A 16,834-nucleotide genomic window follows, 5' to 3' on the forward strand; every position below is an offset into this window, starting at 1 on the left:
GCTTAGAGAATATATACCGTATTCTTGTTTGGAAATATTCTCTATATAATAAAGATTTTGGAGATGATCTAAGAGAATCTATCTTGTCATCCTTATAATTTGTAAACTTATTCCACACCAAACAAAATCCTTTCTAAAAGAATTATGGTTAAAAACACTTTGCTTTACGTCTGTCTTAAATAAAGGATTTATTTTTTAGTACTGGTTTTATGGAAATAAATAATCTATATCAAAATGTTTTAAACAACTCATTATTTTGTAATCAATATCAATACCATGATCAATTCATATTTTTTCAATCATCAAAATTAAATATTAAAATATATTTTCTATTATAAAATTTGGTTATTTAAATATTTTTTACTGTTTAATTTTAAGAATTGAATTATAAATATAATCAAAATTTATAGAATAGTTAGTTTGTGGGTATTGAGGTGTACATTATTAATAAATTGTAACAAAAGCTATCTAGGTTTGAATAAGAATAAAAAGTCAATATTAGAACATTATTTTAGAAAAAAGAAGTGAATTTGTGTGTTTTGTTTTATATAATGTTTGATACGTGTCAACATATATATATGTAATGTGTCCCCCTCCAAAAGGCCTAATATTCCGGACCGCTTTTTTCTGTTTTTTCTGTCCATGCCGGGTTTGCCTAGTTTATTTAGCTACCTTATCTGATGTATCTAATTTATTCTTTATAATTTTTAAATTTAAATAAATAACTTAGATAGTAAAAGAATTTATGTTGAAAGTTAATATGATCCAAAGCAATAGTAAGTTCGATCAATCTTCGATAACTGAACCGAATTGTTTTATATGGTTTTATTCCGTTTGATTGGGATGCAGATCCGGCTCTGAGTTTTTGGATACCCAGCCCCGTTAAAAAAAACTCGATATTTTTGTTGCCCTAGGTCAAGTTGAAATTTTTTAATAAAAAAATAGTTTTTTTTTGTGAGGTTTGAACCCATACCAATTAAAAGTTCTAAATTTTTATCTATAACCACTATACTACAAAATCTTATGATCAAATTTTTATAATATATTTCATTAAAACCTTACCCTGGGGAGTGGACTGTCCTATCCCAAGGGCTTGCCCCAGGGCCGGCCCTGCCGGGATGGAGTAGAATAGTATATGTGTATCACGTCTCATCTCACCTTAATTCTATCTCAACACTTTAAAGATTATATTTTATAAGGGTTTTAAGTTTATTTATAATAATATAATTGTTTAATATATTAATAAATATATATATATATATATATTATTAATAAAATCTGTTTATATAATTTATTATATAATTTTTTTAAAAGAATAGATTATAAAGGGTACCCGCGGAGATTAACTAATAAACAAACGAGAACGCGGAGATTAACTAATAAACAAACGAGAAGAAAGTGATAATAAAATTATCACCGAAGTAAAACGAGATTGGATGATAAATATTTTACTCGCTCGAAACTTCTTGTTGTCATTCGGAGTCATGACTTCTAGTATAATATTTAATTTTATATTAGAGTAAGTTAATTTTTTGAAAGTAAAAGTTATTATACTTTCACCATTATACCCTTCATTTCCTACCTAATTTGTTAGTTTTTTTAGATTGGTTTAAAAAATTTATTTGATAAAAAAATAGTTATATATTTAATTTTTTATTAATTTAATTAGTAAAATATTATTTGGTATTTAAAATTTAAATTTAATAAAAATAAGATAAATGTATTTTGTAATTTATTGAAATAAATAATTTAATAATTAAAATGAAAATAATGTGATGAATATTTATTAAAAAATATTAGGTGAATAAAAAAAATCCCAAGAAACCACATCAATCGATTTCATATAATTTACTATAATAGCTTTAAAAAAATTAGTTGAGGATGGTATAAATTATATATTATTATTTGTATTAAATAAATTATTTTTTATTAAATAATATTAAAAAATTTAAATAGTTTATTTAAGAAACCGAAATTATTGAAAATTTTAGATCTAATTTGATTGTTGGTATTTTATTTATTTATGAAAAAAATATCTTATCATTCCTTCCTTCTTTTTAATCATTTAATATATTAATTAAAATACTAAAATACTCATATTAAAATAAAAAATATAATAATTTAATTTAATAAAAACTCAAATAAAATGTTTTTTTTTTCAAAAAACAATATCAATAAAATTTTCAAATAATTAAATATCAAACAAGCTCTTAAGCCTTGTTCCATTTTAAATTATTCAAATGACAAAAAAAAACATCAAACATCACTTTCCGTCTCTCTCATAATTAGGAAGTCTCTCTCATAATTATCGAATTAATTAATTCATTAATTAAAATATTAATATTCTTTTAAGTCTTTTTATAAATAAAAAAATTATTCTCATCTTTTTTAAATCATCATTTTTTTTCTTTCTAAATTATTTCAATAACCCAAATCAACTAGTCTTAGTCTTAGTTTCTTTGCAAATTAGATATCATACATATTTGAAAAACAAACTCATGCTTCTATATTACTAATAAAGCAATCTCTTTATAATCATTTACTAAATCTCTTTATATAGACAAATTTAATTAAATTTCTACTAAGATTATTCTAGTTCTAAAGAAAATTCAAAAAGTCTAAAAATATACAATAGATGATAAAGAGCAACAATTAATACAGCACATTGATGACGAAAAGTATTGCGTCCATTTTAGTTTGGAATAAGTGCTATTTTCTTTTTTCTATTAAATATATATACGTATAAAAAAAAAGTTAGAATAGTTATTTTCTTCTTTTCCCTTCCTTTTAATGATCTCGTCTGAATAATATTAATTGGTGAGTCATTTATTATTCAAACTTCGAATTTAATACATATATTTTTAATTTTTATTTACTTAAAAAAACGGTTGGGGCGAGGTATAATTGTGAATCTTTTTTACAGCTAATAAATATTTGTATTTTTTATGACAATACATACCATTTACTATACTATACTGTTTTTTTCTCTCTCTTAATCTTTCTGCTGCATACGAAATAACGCAAGCATTTACTGCTGATCTCTCTCTCTTAAGTAAGACAGAGAAATAAATAATGGGTAAGAAGAAAAGCTTCTTTTCCATTGATGTAATTTAATGGAGGTCCAAACCTCCCTTACACACAAGCCACGTGTTCCAATGACGTGGCACTCATTTTCAAATAAATACCCACATAATCTCATCATCCCCTCCTTGCATCTCCTCCTCTTTCAATCTCAATTTTCTCTCTCTATATTTCTCCGGCGAAACAATGCCACCGTCTACCGCCACCCAAACCCCAAATGCCGACGTCTCTCCGCCGCCAGATCCCGCCGTCATCTCCTCTAACTGCTTCCCCGTTACTCTCCAGGTTAGTTATAACTCATAACCAACAAATAATTATTCACCATGCATTGAAATAAAATGTAACTATCAAAACTATTTAATAATTAAAGAAAAGGTCAAAGATCTGTTTACTATCACTTGACTTTTCATTTTTTCTTTTTTTTTTCAATAATAGTTCATAGAGGTATGTTACAAAATAAAGCTAGAGAAAACCAAGAGCAACATCGGACGGCTATTATCATCCTCCTCATCATCCGATCCAACGGCGGCGAGCAATATTGGAGAAAGGACAATCTTAAATGGAATCACCGGAATGGTATCGCCAGGACAAATCCTGGCCATACTGGGTCCATCTGGAAGTGGTAAGTCAACACTCTTAACCGCTCTAGCAGGTAGACTACAGGGAGTCAACGATGAATACTCCCTCACCGGATCAATCCTCATAAACGGCCAAAAACCGTCTAAACAGATTCTCCGTCGTACCGGATTCGTTTCACAAGACGACATACTTTTCCCACATCTAACCGTCCGTGAAACTCTGTTATTCTGTTCACTCCTCCGTCTTCCGAAGCATCTAGACGAGAGGGAAAAAATCGAAGCGGCGGAAAATGTTATAACGGAGTTAGGGCTTTCGAAATGCGAGAACACGATAATTGGGAACGCGTTCGTGAGGGGAATTTCTGGAGGAGAGAGGAAACGAGTTAGTATTGCGCAGGAAATGATGGTGAATCCGAGTTTGTTAATACTTGATGAGCCTACGTCGGGACTTGATGCGACGGCGGCGTATAGGCTTGTTGATTCGTTAGAAACCGCGGCGAAGGCGAAAGGGAGATCGGTTGTAATGTCGGTGCATCAGCCGTCGAGTAGGGTTTATCAGATGTTTGAATCTGTGCTCGTGCTTTCGGAAGGGAGGTGTATTTATTTTGGAAAAGGAAGCGAAGCGATGCCGTATTTTGATTCTTTGGGATTTTCGCCGTCATTTCCCATGAATCCTGCAGATTTTCTGCTTGATCTCGCAAACGGTACGCGATCTGCGATCTTTTCTGTATATGAATTCATCATCGTTTTCTTTAAATTCATCTAAATCGTATTCAATGTTTTTTTCTTATGTATGCATATCCTCTGTTTCATCACCTTTATTAATTATTCCCCTCAAATTATGCATACAAAAATGATTGATATTGGTTATTTGAGATGAATTATTTTTAAATAAATATGATTTAAATTATTAACTACTAAATATAGTTTTGGCACTTAGGTTTTGTTTGGTAATGAGTTATTTTTAAATAATTTTATTGAAGTTAAATTATTGAAAGTGAGTTAATTAATTGAAGTTATTTAAATAAAAAAGATCATGTTAAAAGTATAATAATATATGTTTTTTTAAAAATAAAGAGTATTTTAAGATGATTTGATTTGTTAATATATGATTAGATGTTAAGAAGATCTAAGGCCTTGTTAGAATTGAATTTATTTAAAGAATTAATTAGTGTTATGAAAAAGTGGGTTACTTAATTTTTATTTTTTTTTTGAATTTAGAAACTTTTTTCGGTATCTCTTATTTCAAGATATAGGGGTTATTTTAAAAAAAAACAATTTTTTAATTGATAATTTGATTTAAGAAGTTCATAAATAATTGATGATTGGGTTATTTAAGATCCATTCACAACAAAGCTGATTATTCAAATAACCCCATATCAAAAAAAGGAATATTTTAAGTTATTTAAACTTAAAAAAAAAGTCTCTGTTGCAATCAGTTTATTTTAGGTCAGATCTCAATAAACCACTAATTTAGTGCCACTTTTAATGTCTTGTTTGGTTTAGAACTTCTGAATGAAATTACCATTTTTCTCTTATATATCTTGAAACTATGAAAAATAAATCTTGATATTATAATAATATAAATAATTTGAACTAGAAAATCTTGTAAGATTTGGTAGGGTCAATACTATTTATTTTACATCAAATCTGTCTACCATTTAATTAAATATAAATATTATTAATAATATTAATAATGTTGAGATTACAGTAGTCACAATTCTTGAATTTTAATTACATTTTGAATATGGTATTTATATATAACCACTAGATACCTATGCTCATGCCTACTAGTAATAGATCAAAATTAGGTGATATATTAAAAACAATAGTATATTTATATATATATATATATATATATATATATATATATATATATATATATATATATATATATATATATATATATATATATATATATATATATATATATATTAGTATTCAATACACAAATCAGGAAGCTGTTGGAAAGAATAATTTCTGACAAAGGCAAAATATTACAGTGTTGGTTCTAAAGAAGTTGATTCCAAGATTATTAAATCAATAAAAATTATATGAAAGTACATTTTTAATAAATGTGTACTTGTATATGTTTGGTATTATTTGGTTCATTAACATGTGGTTAATTATAAATTTACTTGAATTGACAATTTAAAAAATAATAATAGTATGAAAATGTAATTGATTAACTATCAAGTGAAAATAAATGTTACTTTAGATATCAAGTGATAATTGGTTATGTGATTTTCACCAACCCATTATAAAGTTAGTACTGATTTGGTGTGTTATATATGTTCCTTTTTGAAGGGGACCATCTTAATTGGAGTATTAATTGTTTCAATCTCAAGTATATCATAGAATTGAATTGGAATTGGTTGAGTGAAAGTATAATAGTCTGGCTCATGATTATATAAATGATTAAGACAGACAATACTTATCCAAGGATGATTATGTTTGCTAGCTGTTCACGATTATCTTCTCGTGTTAAGCGGGCGGGCCCCTTAGGATTATCGGGGAGATTAACATGTGTTTCGTAGAAGGAACATCGATGGTGATATAATTTAAAGTTATCTTAATGTTTTTGCCAACCTCTAGAGGATGATCCATTTGGATGCATGAATTAGTTAAGTCTCTTAAGAAAGACCTTATTAGTGATTAGGCCAAATAACAACCAACCTTAACATATATAAATGTTTCCAACTTTCTTTGTCTCCATGCTGAAAAATAGAAAAAAATCATTAATGGACAAAATGAGATATGTTGCTAAATTGAGAGAACTATCTTTATATGAAGCAGACAAACTTAATTTGAAAAGTTACAATTCTTTATTCCAGTCAAATTAGTTGCAAAATTTGTACTTATCAAATTAGGATGAGTTAAATCTTCTAGCTAGAAAGAAGAATATTGGTGGTTAGGATGCCTATACTGAAAGACTAGATAGAATATAATGGGGTGAAAGGATAAAAGTAATGCAGAGTACGTATGATCAAGGCTAGGTTCTAAGTATATATTTTTATCAAAGTGCTCATAAATATTTGTTCTTTCTATGTAGCCCACTAATTCATATATCTTTTTTCTGTGAAAAGTGCTGACGAGTGGCTAAAAGTGCAATTTGTAGTGGATTGACTAAACTAAATAGGGTTCATCACCTATGTGACAAACTCAACTCATCTTAGTTTGTAGTAGTTCAGATCACAAAGACTCAAACTACAAACTAAAGAACATTTGTGAAATGTTATGGTAGTCTCCATGTGGATTTGTTAACCTTTAAACATTAAAAAAGAGGAAAAGGGTTACATGTGACAGAAAGCAAATGGTTACAAATAGACAGTCTTTTTAAGAGGGGATTGGTCGGTCCAATTCTCTGAACTACTGCTGCTCCTTTTTGATTTGGATATGATAAATTATTTGTATAGTCATGTGCTGGGTGTTATAAGTTAATCCAGACATGTCACAGGAGGATTATGCATTAATGTTATGAGATCAATAACCACGTGTTGGGTCACTTTTGCATAGCTAGCAAATTGACCCATTTTTAGGAATTTTGTTAATTTTTCATCTCCCACTCAAATGGACTTTGTGGGTTTTCAATAATTTATTGTATTTTAAGAGATGGGTATATATACTATATATTATTGGTGGTGGTGGTTGATGTTGTTGTTTACATAATTCAATCGCCACTAGCCACAGCTCCTGAGTGGATTATCACAAGCCCACCACTAGAGCTAGTAGCTATATATTTATATATCTATATATAGACAATGACTTTTCTTTATATATAAATATACACTATTATGACTTGGAATCAAAGTTGCAAATAATACCCCATTTCAAACACAATCCAAACCTACCAGGGTAACTCGGGTTTCAAATTCATGATTGTGGTGTCGTACTAGAATAAACCCGGGTTAAGAGAACACTAAGGTCTAGGTTATATTTGTCTACTCTTAAGAACATAATCTAAAATCACAAAATATGTATACCATTAATCTCGTTTTTATCGAAATGATCTTGTTCAAATAACACTTGGATCAAACATGGCCTAGTAATATGAGTCATACCCAACAAAGTTTACTTAATATCCTCGTACAGGTGTCCATAAAGACAATAACTTGTTTATTTGGGGACACCGGCCACTAATAATGGGAGACACACTACACAATATTATGTGTTGTTTTGAAATGTCAATTAAAACATATTAATGGGAAAGTCTCATCTTGTGTAGAATCCACTACAAACCAAATACACATGATAATTAATTAGTTAATAAAGAGAATTAATGAAAATATATGTACATTATCTTGATCTTGATCTAGTTTATTCGCAATTGACAGATGTGTGGCTTCTCGATGGTGCTGCTAATGGAACCGAAAGAGATAAACAGCTTGTTAATGCCAAGCATACACTTGTCTCCAAATACAACACTCTACTAGGTCCTAAAGTTAAAGCGGCATGCATAACAACAACAACGATGACACAAATATGTGAAAACCGTCGTGTCTCAAAAAGAACTTGCGAAAAGAACTTTCTAGATGGAATCCACACGTGGTGTAATCAATTCAACATCCTCCTAAGACGTAGCCTAAAAGAACGAAAATATGAAGCCTTCAACTCCTTAAGAGTCTTCCAAGTCCTGGCAGCCTCTATCCTAGCCGGTTCAATGTGGTGGCATTCAAACTCGAAAGACATTCAAGACCGGTTAGGTCTCCTATTCTTCATTTCAATCTTTTGGGGAGTCCTCCCATCGTTCAACGCTGTATTCGCTTTCCCACAAGAACGAGCCATCTTCATGAAAGAACGAGCATCGGGAATGTACACGCTGTCACCTTACTTCATGGCTCGAATCGTGGGCGACTTACCGATGGAGCTAATTCTCCCGACGATATTCATTTCCATAACTTATTGGATGGCAGGATTGAAGCAGGATTTCGTGGCTTTCGTGTTGACATGGATGGTTCTGATTGGTTACGTGCTCGTTTCTCAGGGATTGGGACTTGCTCTAGGGGCGTTGATTATGGACGCCAAACAAGCGTCGACTGTTGTGACGGTTATAATGCTGGCGTTTGTATTGACGGGTGGTTTCTACGTTCATAAGGTGCATGTTTGTTTGGCTTGGATGAAGTACATTTCGACGACGTTTTATTGTTACAGGCTGCTTATTAACGTGCAGTATGAAGAGGGAAGGGGGATATCGTCGTTGCTGGCTTGTACGCATTATGGAACCGAAATGGCGAGTTGTAAGTTTATTGAGGAAGATGTGAGGGGACAGATTTCGCCATCGGTTAGTGTTATGGCTCTTCTCGTTATGTTTTTCGGTTATAGGATGCTGGCGTATATTGCGTTGAGGCGAATTAAAGCTTAAGGAAGAAGTTTAGAAGTTTGAGAAATGATATTGGTTTGGTTGTTGCATGTGGTCTAAAAGGAAGAAGGGGATGATGGGATGATTAGAGAAGACTAACGACACTGGTGTTTGGTTTATAACTCAAGTAAGATATAATATGATCCAAATGTTGTATTTGTTTGGTCTTATGTAAGTGTAAATCAACAATGTTTATGTGTTTTATTCTCATTGAATCTATTTTGATTCATAAATGAGATTAATTGGCATGACTTAATTACTAAGGAAAAATCTTCAATAATTGAATTAGTAATATTGTTGTTTTTGAATATGAAGAGAAGGAAATCAAATTGTCCATTTTATAATGTTGTAGTATAAAGTGGACCTTTGAAATGGGCTGTCCTGAAAGCCCAAGGACCAGCATGAATTAAGTTAAAATTTATATTTTGGTTGTTAATATAAATTCTAACACGAGATCAATATTTAATGAGAAATGATTATTGGACAATGATGTGACATAATAGTTGGTTTAGCTGAAAAAATAAAATAATTTATCTCTATTTCTTTAGATTTTTTGTTTAACAATGAGGCTATAGTCTCTTCACTATTGATGAACATCAATAGATATATCATTGTTGATGTTTATGTAATTTGATCACATTATTTTCAAGGAGTTTGAAATTAAGCCATGTCTTAAAACATGTATTTCATAAGAGTTTACTTTTGAAAAGAAATTAAAAACAACAATGGATCAATCTTGAAATACTTAGGGTTGGTTTCATGAGCCAATTCTGAATCAAATCCTCCAAAAGTATGCGACAATTGTTCACAACTCTCTACCAGTCTTAGCCCAATATATTTGGCCCAATAGTCTTCAGTATTATCTTTTGCTCCAAAAAGGCTTATTCAACTAAAGACTCCCAACAAGAACATTTAGTTCAAAAAGGCAATATAACTTTAATAAAGGTTTTTTTTATATATTTTATAAATATAAAATAATTAAGACGGTTAAAATTTTAAATTTACTCTTAAAATCCTATAATTTTAGGATTTCAGATAAGGTTAACGAGTTTGATTTTAAAATATTAAATAGGTAAACTCTTACGATTTTAAATTTACTGTAATAAGATTTTACGAGTTTTAAATAATTTCGATTTTATTTTATTTAACATTAAAAAATAAATTAATGTTTATAAATTAAAAAAATTATAATTTATTCAAATAAATAAATTAATATAATTAATTTTATAAATATAATTTTTTATAGTGTTATTTACTTATTTTTAATTAATTTTTTATTTAAATATATAGAATTTTAAAATTAGGTAGATATAAATTTTTGGTTGAAAAAGACTATAAGAATACAAAATTTTATCTAAGATCTCGTTATTTGGATGAAGTGTTATTCATGGTGGAATTCTAACGGATAATATGTGAATGAAAAATGTTGTATTATATTTAGTCGTATGTGTCACAAATATGTTGAATCGATAACTAACTTACTATTACATTGTCGAGGGGTGACTAATATTTAAATTTTTTTGTGAAGTATTATTGTGGTTCATTGGGTGATGTCCGAGTCTTTAAGTAATTGCTGATAAGTTAATTTAGATTGATGTGGCTGATATGACAGACCTACGTACATATTTGGGTTAGCATCCCAATTTTTTTTGTGGTTTATCTAGTTGGAGAGAAATCGTCGAACTTTCAATGATCGTAGACGTCCAATACGTACTATTCATTATATTATAACGTTTTCTGATATTAGTTTAGGAAAGTCAGTAGAGTTTATCGGGTAGTTAATCGTTCTACTCGAAGATTTACGAGCTCGATAATTTATTAAGTACCTATATATAAAAAAATATATATTTTCATGTCTTGTTTTGTCGTTGTGCTTAAACGATTTTTTCATTTTTAATATACATTTACACATTTTTTTAAAAAATATAAAAAATATATAACTAATATTTTTTCAAATTAAATTCATACAATTTTAAATAAAATATAAATTTTACGAGTTATAACTAGATTTGTTCTAATATCCATTTGTTTATCAAAAGATAACAATACATTATTTGATATGCCCTTGCGGAGGTATCTTGTGTAATAGGAACTATTAAGAACGATTTTAAATAAATTTTTCGATTTTGACTGCCTTAAAAATAGTATAACCTTAGGTCTAATTAAGACGTAATTAACTAATTACACTTTTACCTTTATACTTTAAATATTATAGCTAGATATCTTTGACAGGGATAATATATAGATTTCTTAAAAAATGAAAATATTTTGAAATAAATCCTTAAAAAATAGCCCCTTAAATAACTTTGACAGGGATAATATATAGATTTCTTAAAAAATTAAAATATTTTGAAATAAATCCTTAAAAAATAGCCCCTTAAAATATTAGCTATTTAGAAATTCATGTTTTTAACCTAAAACATTAACTATGTTTAATTTTCAATTACATGTCATCATTTTCATATTTCAAAATAAATATACATAAAATGGATTCAACTTGTCTCACTTGTCTAGAAATTAAAATTGGTTCATTATTTTAAAAATTGTAAAAATTGTTTAAGTATAAAGATAAAGTATGACATAAGAAAAAAAAAAAAAAAAGTCACCAAACACATTACTCAATAAATCTTTAAAAGAACGCATAACTCATCGATCGACTCCAGTAATTTTTCGAAACAAATATCAGAAGCATCATAAAAATATAATTATAAATAATATGAATCAGACGACTATAATCATTGAATGTTCAACAATTTCTCTCAAACTAATTAGTCAAACAAAAAAAATAATCAAAATATTAACTAACATAAATATGTATTAATCCTGCTATATAAACGTCTCCATCTAAATTTCACAATAACTACTCAAAAACTCGTATATCACCCTAATTATGAAATACATGTTTAAAATATATATATATATATATATATATATATATATATATATATATATATATATAAAAAAAAATAAATGAAAGTTAATTTTTAATGTTAAAAATATATTTTAAAATAGCTAATATTGTATGAAGTTATTCAAAATATTCATATTTTAAAGGGTACTTTCCATTTAAAAAAAAATTAAGATAAAGAAGTATTATATATAAATATATGATTCAAAATAAAATTAGCTAGCTAGTACAATATCCAAATTAAACAAATTAAAAACTTGACTTTACAGAAAAACAACTGATCAGGGTTTTGCTTCTAATAATATGCTTTCGCATAATTTACAGATGTAAAAAAAAAAAACTTAGCAGAAGAAATCAGATAAAAGTGAATGATCTGCTTTTACAACTTTGAGATAATTAATCAATTTATCCCATAATTACTTCCTAGACAGTTTGACCTTATTATGATCCATGAAGAATATTAGTTTCAATACCATATATCTATACTTAATTAATCTTCTTGGAAAAGGAGAAAATTAACATAAACCCTAGCTAGCTAGTGATCAAACATAATGTGATGCATGGCTATAATAATTGGCTAGCTAGCTAGCTATTGCATGTTAGGAAAGCACCCAAAATGTGTATACTCTTGGGTTCCTAGATTTTGGAGATGAGGCACCGATGACGGCTCGAATACTTGTGTCGATCGGTTTGAAACAATGTCGTCGAAGTCTTTCCAATCAACATATTGTTCTATTTCATTGTTTCCGACAATATTGGTCTCCTGTGGTAGAAATTGTTGATAGTCGGTACTAGTTTGATTGTCTATAAACGAATAATTTGGTTCAAAAAGGTCTTGATGTAAATTAATGGACGGCTTAGGGCATGCAATGAGTTGGTTTGAGCCAAGCCCTAATACGTTTTCGGTATTTTCAGGAATCATGATCATCCGAGAATTACTAGTCTCTCCCAGATATGAACATCCATTGCTATTCCAAGTTTCCATATTTACATGTGGCCTTTGATTTGGAATTGGTTTCTTGAATGCGCGACAAACTACCCATCCTTCTTCCTATAATTTTATCAATACAACAAGTTTGATGTCAATATTTAGTCTTTAAATATAAATATTTTTTAAAAAAAAAAATGTTAAATTTTGTATTAATAATAACGCGAAGACTGAGATATTTGAGTTTGCATATATAAGAACTTGCCTGAGGAACATCGTTTGTTGATGTTTGGAGACGATATTCGTGCATAATCCAATCACTCTTTCTACCATTCGGGGCACGACCCTTATAAAAGACTAGAGTTTTCCTCATCCCAATTACTCTATTCTTAGATAGAACCGCTTTATCCCTACCCGTCGCTTTCCAAAATCCAGCAGCCGTAGCTCTATTCATTCTAGTCCCGGTTGGATATTTCTTATCTTTGTGACTAAAAAAGTACCACTCGTTCTTCTCTTCGTATCCCAATTTACAATTATCTGCATGAATATTAAATTTTAAATCTATATATATAGAATTATGATTTATAAAATTAATTGAAAATGAGAAGGAAACTTATATATAATTAGATGGCTAACAGTATGATGAAATCTATATATGGTCTAATAATCAAAGTTGTAGATAGAATAATGAGTGTTGAAAGGGACATATATACAAGAACCAAATTGTCAATTAGGGTATGATTTTAATATAAGATAATGCTGCATTAATGATGCTAGTTTGAATCCAAACACACCATAGATGCATGCGTGTAATGCATTCTTCACTTTGAATTACACTTTACATTGTAGCCATGGAAAGTGACCAATGTTTAGAATTTTTAATTTTGGTCTTTTGGGTCTTCTCTAGCAATAAAATTTACCAAAATACCCTCAAAGAGAAAGAAACCCTAAACCCTAAAACAAACAATCCCGATATCTACCAAAACTATATAAGTTTTAGTTAATATAAAAAAAAAAGATTTTTTTTTAATATTGATAATAATAAATAATAATAAGGGTGAAAATTATATATATACCTTCAATGTCCCATGGTTCCATATTGTAGAGATCAATGTCAATGATAACATCAAGATCAATGTTGAGTGAGTTCACTTTCCTCTTTAGATAGTAACCTACTAGTTCTTCCTCTGTTGGCCTGAATCTGAAGCCTGGCGGGACACATGATGACTCCATTTTTATTTTTATTAATTTGCAGATTGCTGCAATCACAAGATAATACAACTTTTTTCAGAGAGATCTATACATTATTTAGTTATAATATATAAGTATAGTGAACAAAATCATAAAACGTTATGTTTCGATTGATTCTCAGCTCGCGCTGAAACCCTAGCTAGTCAAATTATCTTCACAGAGTTATGATTCAATGAAACATGTCTCATTTAAAAACAAAAACAAAAATTAGGGTTCAGATTGGATTGTAGGCCATAAAATGATTTAAAATATTGCTTATAACTTGAACAACACTACTACTACTACTCATGATCATTTATATGTCTTTTTCTCAACTTGGTATAGTATATATATATATATAATAGTAGGACCAACTGCATGTGTGTGTATTTGATCATCAATTAATTATAACCATTTCCTATATAAAACCTAATAATTGAAAATGATACTCTATTAATTACTCTCACCAACCCAAAAACGGATATTGTGTGTATTTATTTATGTTTTTTTTAAAATATAATTTCATAGCTTCTTTCCCTGGGTATATATTGAGTAAAGTTTAAAATTGATTATTATTTTTTTTTTTTTAAAAAAAGGGCCGCAGAGATTGACTTTAGTTTGTACTTAGATGTCATGTTCATGGGACAAAACAAGAAGCATGCTGTGTATATGTCTGTCTATGCTTGCTTTGAGTGCAATCCACTCCGTTTTTCTTATAGTGGAAACCTTTATCACCACAACTACTAATAAACTACAATCATACGCCTAGCTAGTTTGTTTCGAGATATATATCTACACTAATTGTTCGATTCAATGTCAAACAAACAAATTAAAACGATAACTGTTTGCGTGTAACTTATGTCTAACGAACAAATTGTTCATCCCAAAAAATGAAATATGAAAGCAATATCACTTTCTGATCAACTTTTTGTGGCCTCATTTTGGATAAAAGAAAACTTAAGGGTGATATTAATGTATAATATTTATTTTAATCATTAAAAAATAAATTATTTTGATATTTTTGTTTAATAATATGTCAAGTATTAAGTTGTTTAATCTCGTAGCATAATCATGAAAATTTAGTTTCATGTCAATATGAATTGGTTTAGATTAATTATTTTATATAGTTTCCATTTTTTTTTTTTTGTTATTTTCAAGTCTTCCCTAATTTATGTAATCAATTATATATAACAAATTTGATTGTTTTTTAATTTGCTATCAATTAATGCAACTTATATTCATTGTAAATGAATTAAAAAAAACTTGTACGGGGGTATTGTGAAAAACATATATCATTTATGTAATATATACAATTAATGTGATATTTAATAAGGAAGAAAATAGCATGCAAATGATTTAATTAGGTAATGTAACATTAATACCTATTATGTCTTGAATTTAATTAACTATAAAATCATTTGACCAAAAACAAAATGACTTTACAACCTAGCTAGCAACTAGTTAGTTAGGCAACTCTCCGCTATTGGTTATTTGAGTTTTAATAATAAATTTTGTTAAAAAATATTGTTCAATAATTTATTTTTATTAAGTTCTTACTTCAAACACAATAAGAATTTTTTTATTCTAGTAACATTATATGATGCTTGTTTGATTATGAATTATAATATTTTCCATAGATTTGGAAAACCAAATTACTAAAATGGTAATAAAAAAATACTTAATCTCACATTATTCAAACTGAATAATATAGTTTGTTCGCAAGCAACATACTGTTCGGTTTAAATAATCGATCTTATCAACCAATTAACCTAAATAACCGACAACAAAGTAAAGATTAAAAACAGCTAATTAATATTGTGTTTTTCTTATACTTTGGTTCAAAATTTTCCAGACATGTTGTGTTCTTGTTGATGAGTTGTATGATATTGATGAGAAGATTAATATGAAAATACATACATACCTGAAATGAACTTAATTCCTCAAGAGCTATCTAACCTGTGTTTGTTAAAATGTTTGTTTTATAGCTTGATGTCTTAATTTTTCCAAGCAAGAGTATATATATATAGACAAAAGATAAGGTTTTGTTTGATTAAACTTATAAGTATTGGCTAGTTATGATTTGAAATGGGTATTGGAGAATAAGGTGAAACAAACGAAGACTAGGAAGAGAAATTGATTGCGCGTGTGGTGGAAGTAAACTTTGAAAAGAAGAAGGTCGTTTGGGCGGCGTTAAAACAAAGATTTCACGCCACCCCCTCTAAGCCTCCACCACCGTTATATTGTCTTTAAAGATTTTGTCGCTCTCTCATTATTAATCATTCATCATTTATTATAAATTAATTAATTAAACAAACTCAAATCACCATCATTAATATTCATTATTCATCGCCCTCAAATCTAATTAATCCATGTCATTTTCATTTTCAGTATATATGTCACATCATGACATCAACGTTTACATTAATCGGGGATTAGTGGATATCCCAAACCTCTATGAGATCCTGAGTTCAAGTCCGTCTTACGATAAATTCTGTCTGTGTCTGGTTAAATGATTAAGTGTGTTTGTGGACTATATGTTTAATCCGCGGTGATTAGTTGCACTACAAAAGAAGGAACGAAACTCAGCATTCTAATAAAAAAAGATATGAAATTAACTCATATGGACTCAAGAGTCACTCGTACCCTATATTCCTATAAAATTCAAATCACCTCCATGAGATTCGAACCCATCAAACGATAAATTTTGGGTTTGATTAATTCGCGGAAATTAGTCACATTCTTGAAGTGAA

The 16,834-nt window shown here is 28.8% G+C and overlaps 2 protein-coding genes across 2 annotated transcripts; one reads left to right on the forward strand and one right to left on the reverse strand.

Moving 5' to 3' along the window:
- The first annotated feature begins 3,236 nt into the window (after positions 1–3,236).
- LOC124926006 (ABC transporter G family member 25) lies at positions 3,237–9,320 on the forward strand. Its single transcript, XM_047466160.1, has 3 exons — positions 3,237–3,366; positions 3,517–4,363; positions 7,994–9,320. Exons 1-3 carry the CDS (start codon positions 3,268–3,270, stop codon positions 9,019–9,021), a joined length of 1,974 nt encoding a protein of 657 aa, XP_047322116.1. The 5' UTR covers positions 3,237–3,267; the 3' UTR covers positions 9,022–9,320.
- A 2,894-nt stretch (positions 9,321–12,214) lies between these two features.
- Positions 12,215–14,098, reverse strand: LOC124927054 (NAC domain-containing protein 30). The gene is made up of 3 exons (XM_047467395.1): positions 13,931–14,098; positions 13,120–13,391; positions 12,215–12,977 (listed from the first exon to the last, which is right to left on the reverse strand). The coding sequence occupies exons 1-3, from the start codon at positions 14,085–14,087 to the stop codon at positions 12,516–12,518; spliced, it is 891 nt and encodes a 296-aa protein (XP_047323351.1). The 5' UTR covers positions 14,088–14,098; the 3' UTR covers positions 12,215–12,515.
- Positions 14,099–16,834: the final 2,736 nt, after the last annotated feature.

The sequence above is a fragment of the Impatiens glandulifera genome, chromosome 2, assembly GCF_907164915.1.
Source record: "Impatiens glandulifera chromosome 2, dImpGla2.1, whole genome shotgun sequence".
NCBI classification, from domain to species: Eukaryota; Viridiplantae; Streptophyta; class Magnoliopsida; order Ericales; family Balsaminaceae; genus Impatiens; species Impatiens glandulifera.

What these genes read in the sequence shown, in the direction of transcription:
- LOC124927054 (XM_047467395.1), bottom strand. Translation starts at nt 14,087, where the DNA reads ATGGAGTCATCATGTGTCCCGCCAGGCTTCAGATTCAGGCCAACAGAG. An exon ending in GGAACCATGGGACATTGAAG is followed by an intron (nt 13,392 to 13,930) that starts GTATATATATAA and finishes ATATTCATGCAG; the next exon opens with ATAATTGTAAATTGGGATAC. An exon ending in CAACAAACGATGTTCCTCAG is followed by an intron (nt 12,978 to 13,119) that starts GCAAGTTCTTAT and finishes ATAAAATTATAG; the next exon opens with GAAGAAGGATGGGTAGTTTG.
- LOC124926006 (XM_047466160.1), top strand. Translation starts at nt 3,268, where the DNA reads ATGCCACCGTCTACCGCCACCCAAACCCCAAATGCCGACGTCTCTCCG. An exon ending in GCTTCCCCGTTACTCTCCAG is followed by an intron (nt 3,367 to 3,516) that starts GTTAGTTATAAC and finishes TTTCAATAATAG; the next exon opens with TTCATAGAGGTATGTTACAA. An exon ending in TCTGCTTGATCTCGCAAACG is followed by an intron (nt 4,364 to 7,993) that starts GTACGCGATCTG and finishes CGCAATTGACAG; the next exon opens with ATGTGTGGCTTCTCGATGGT.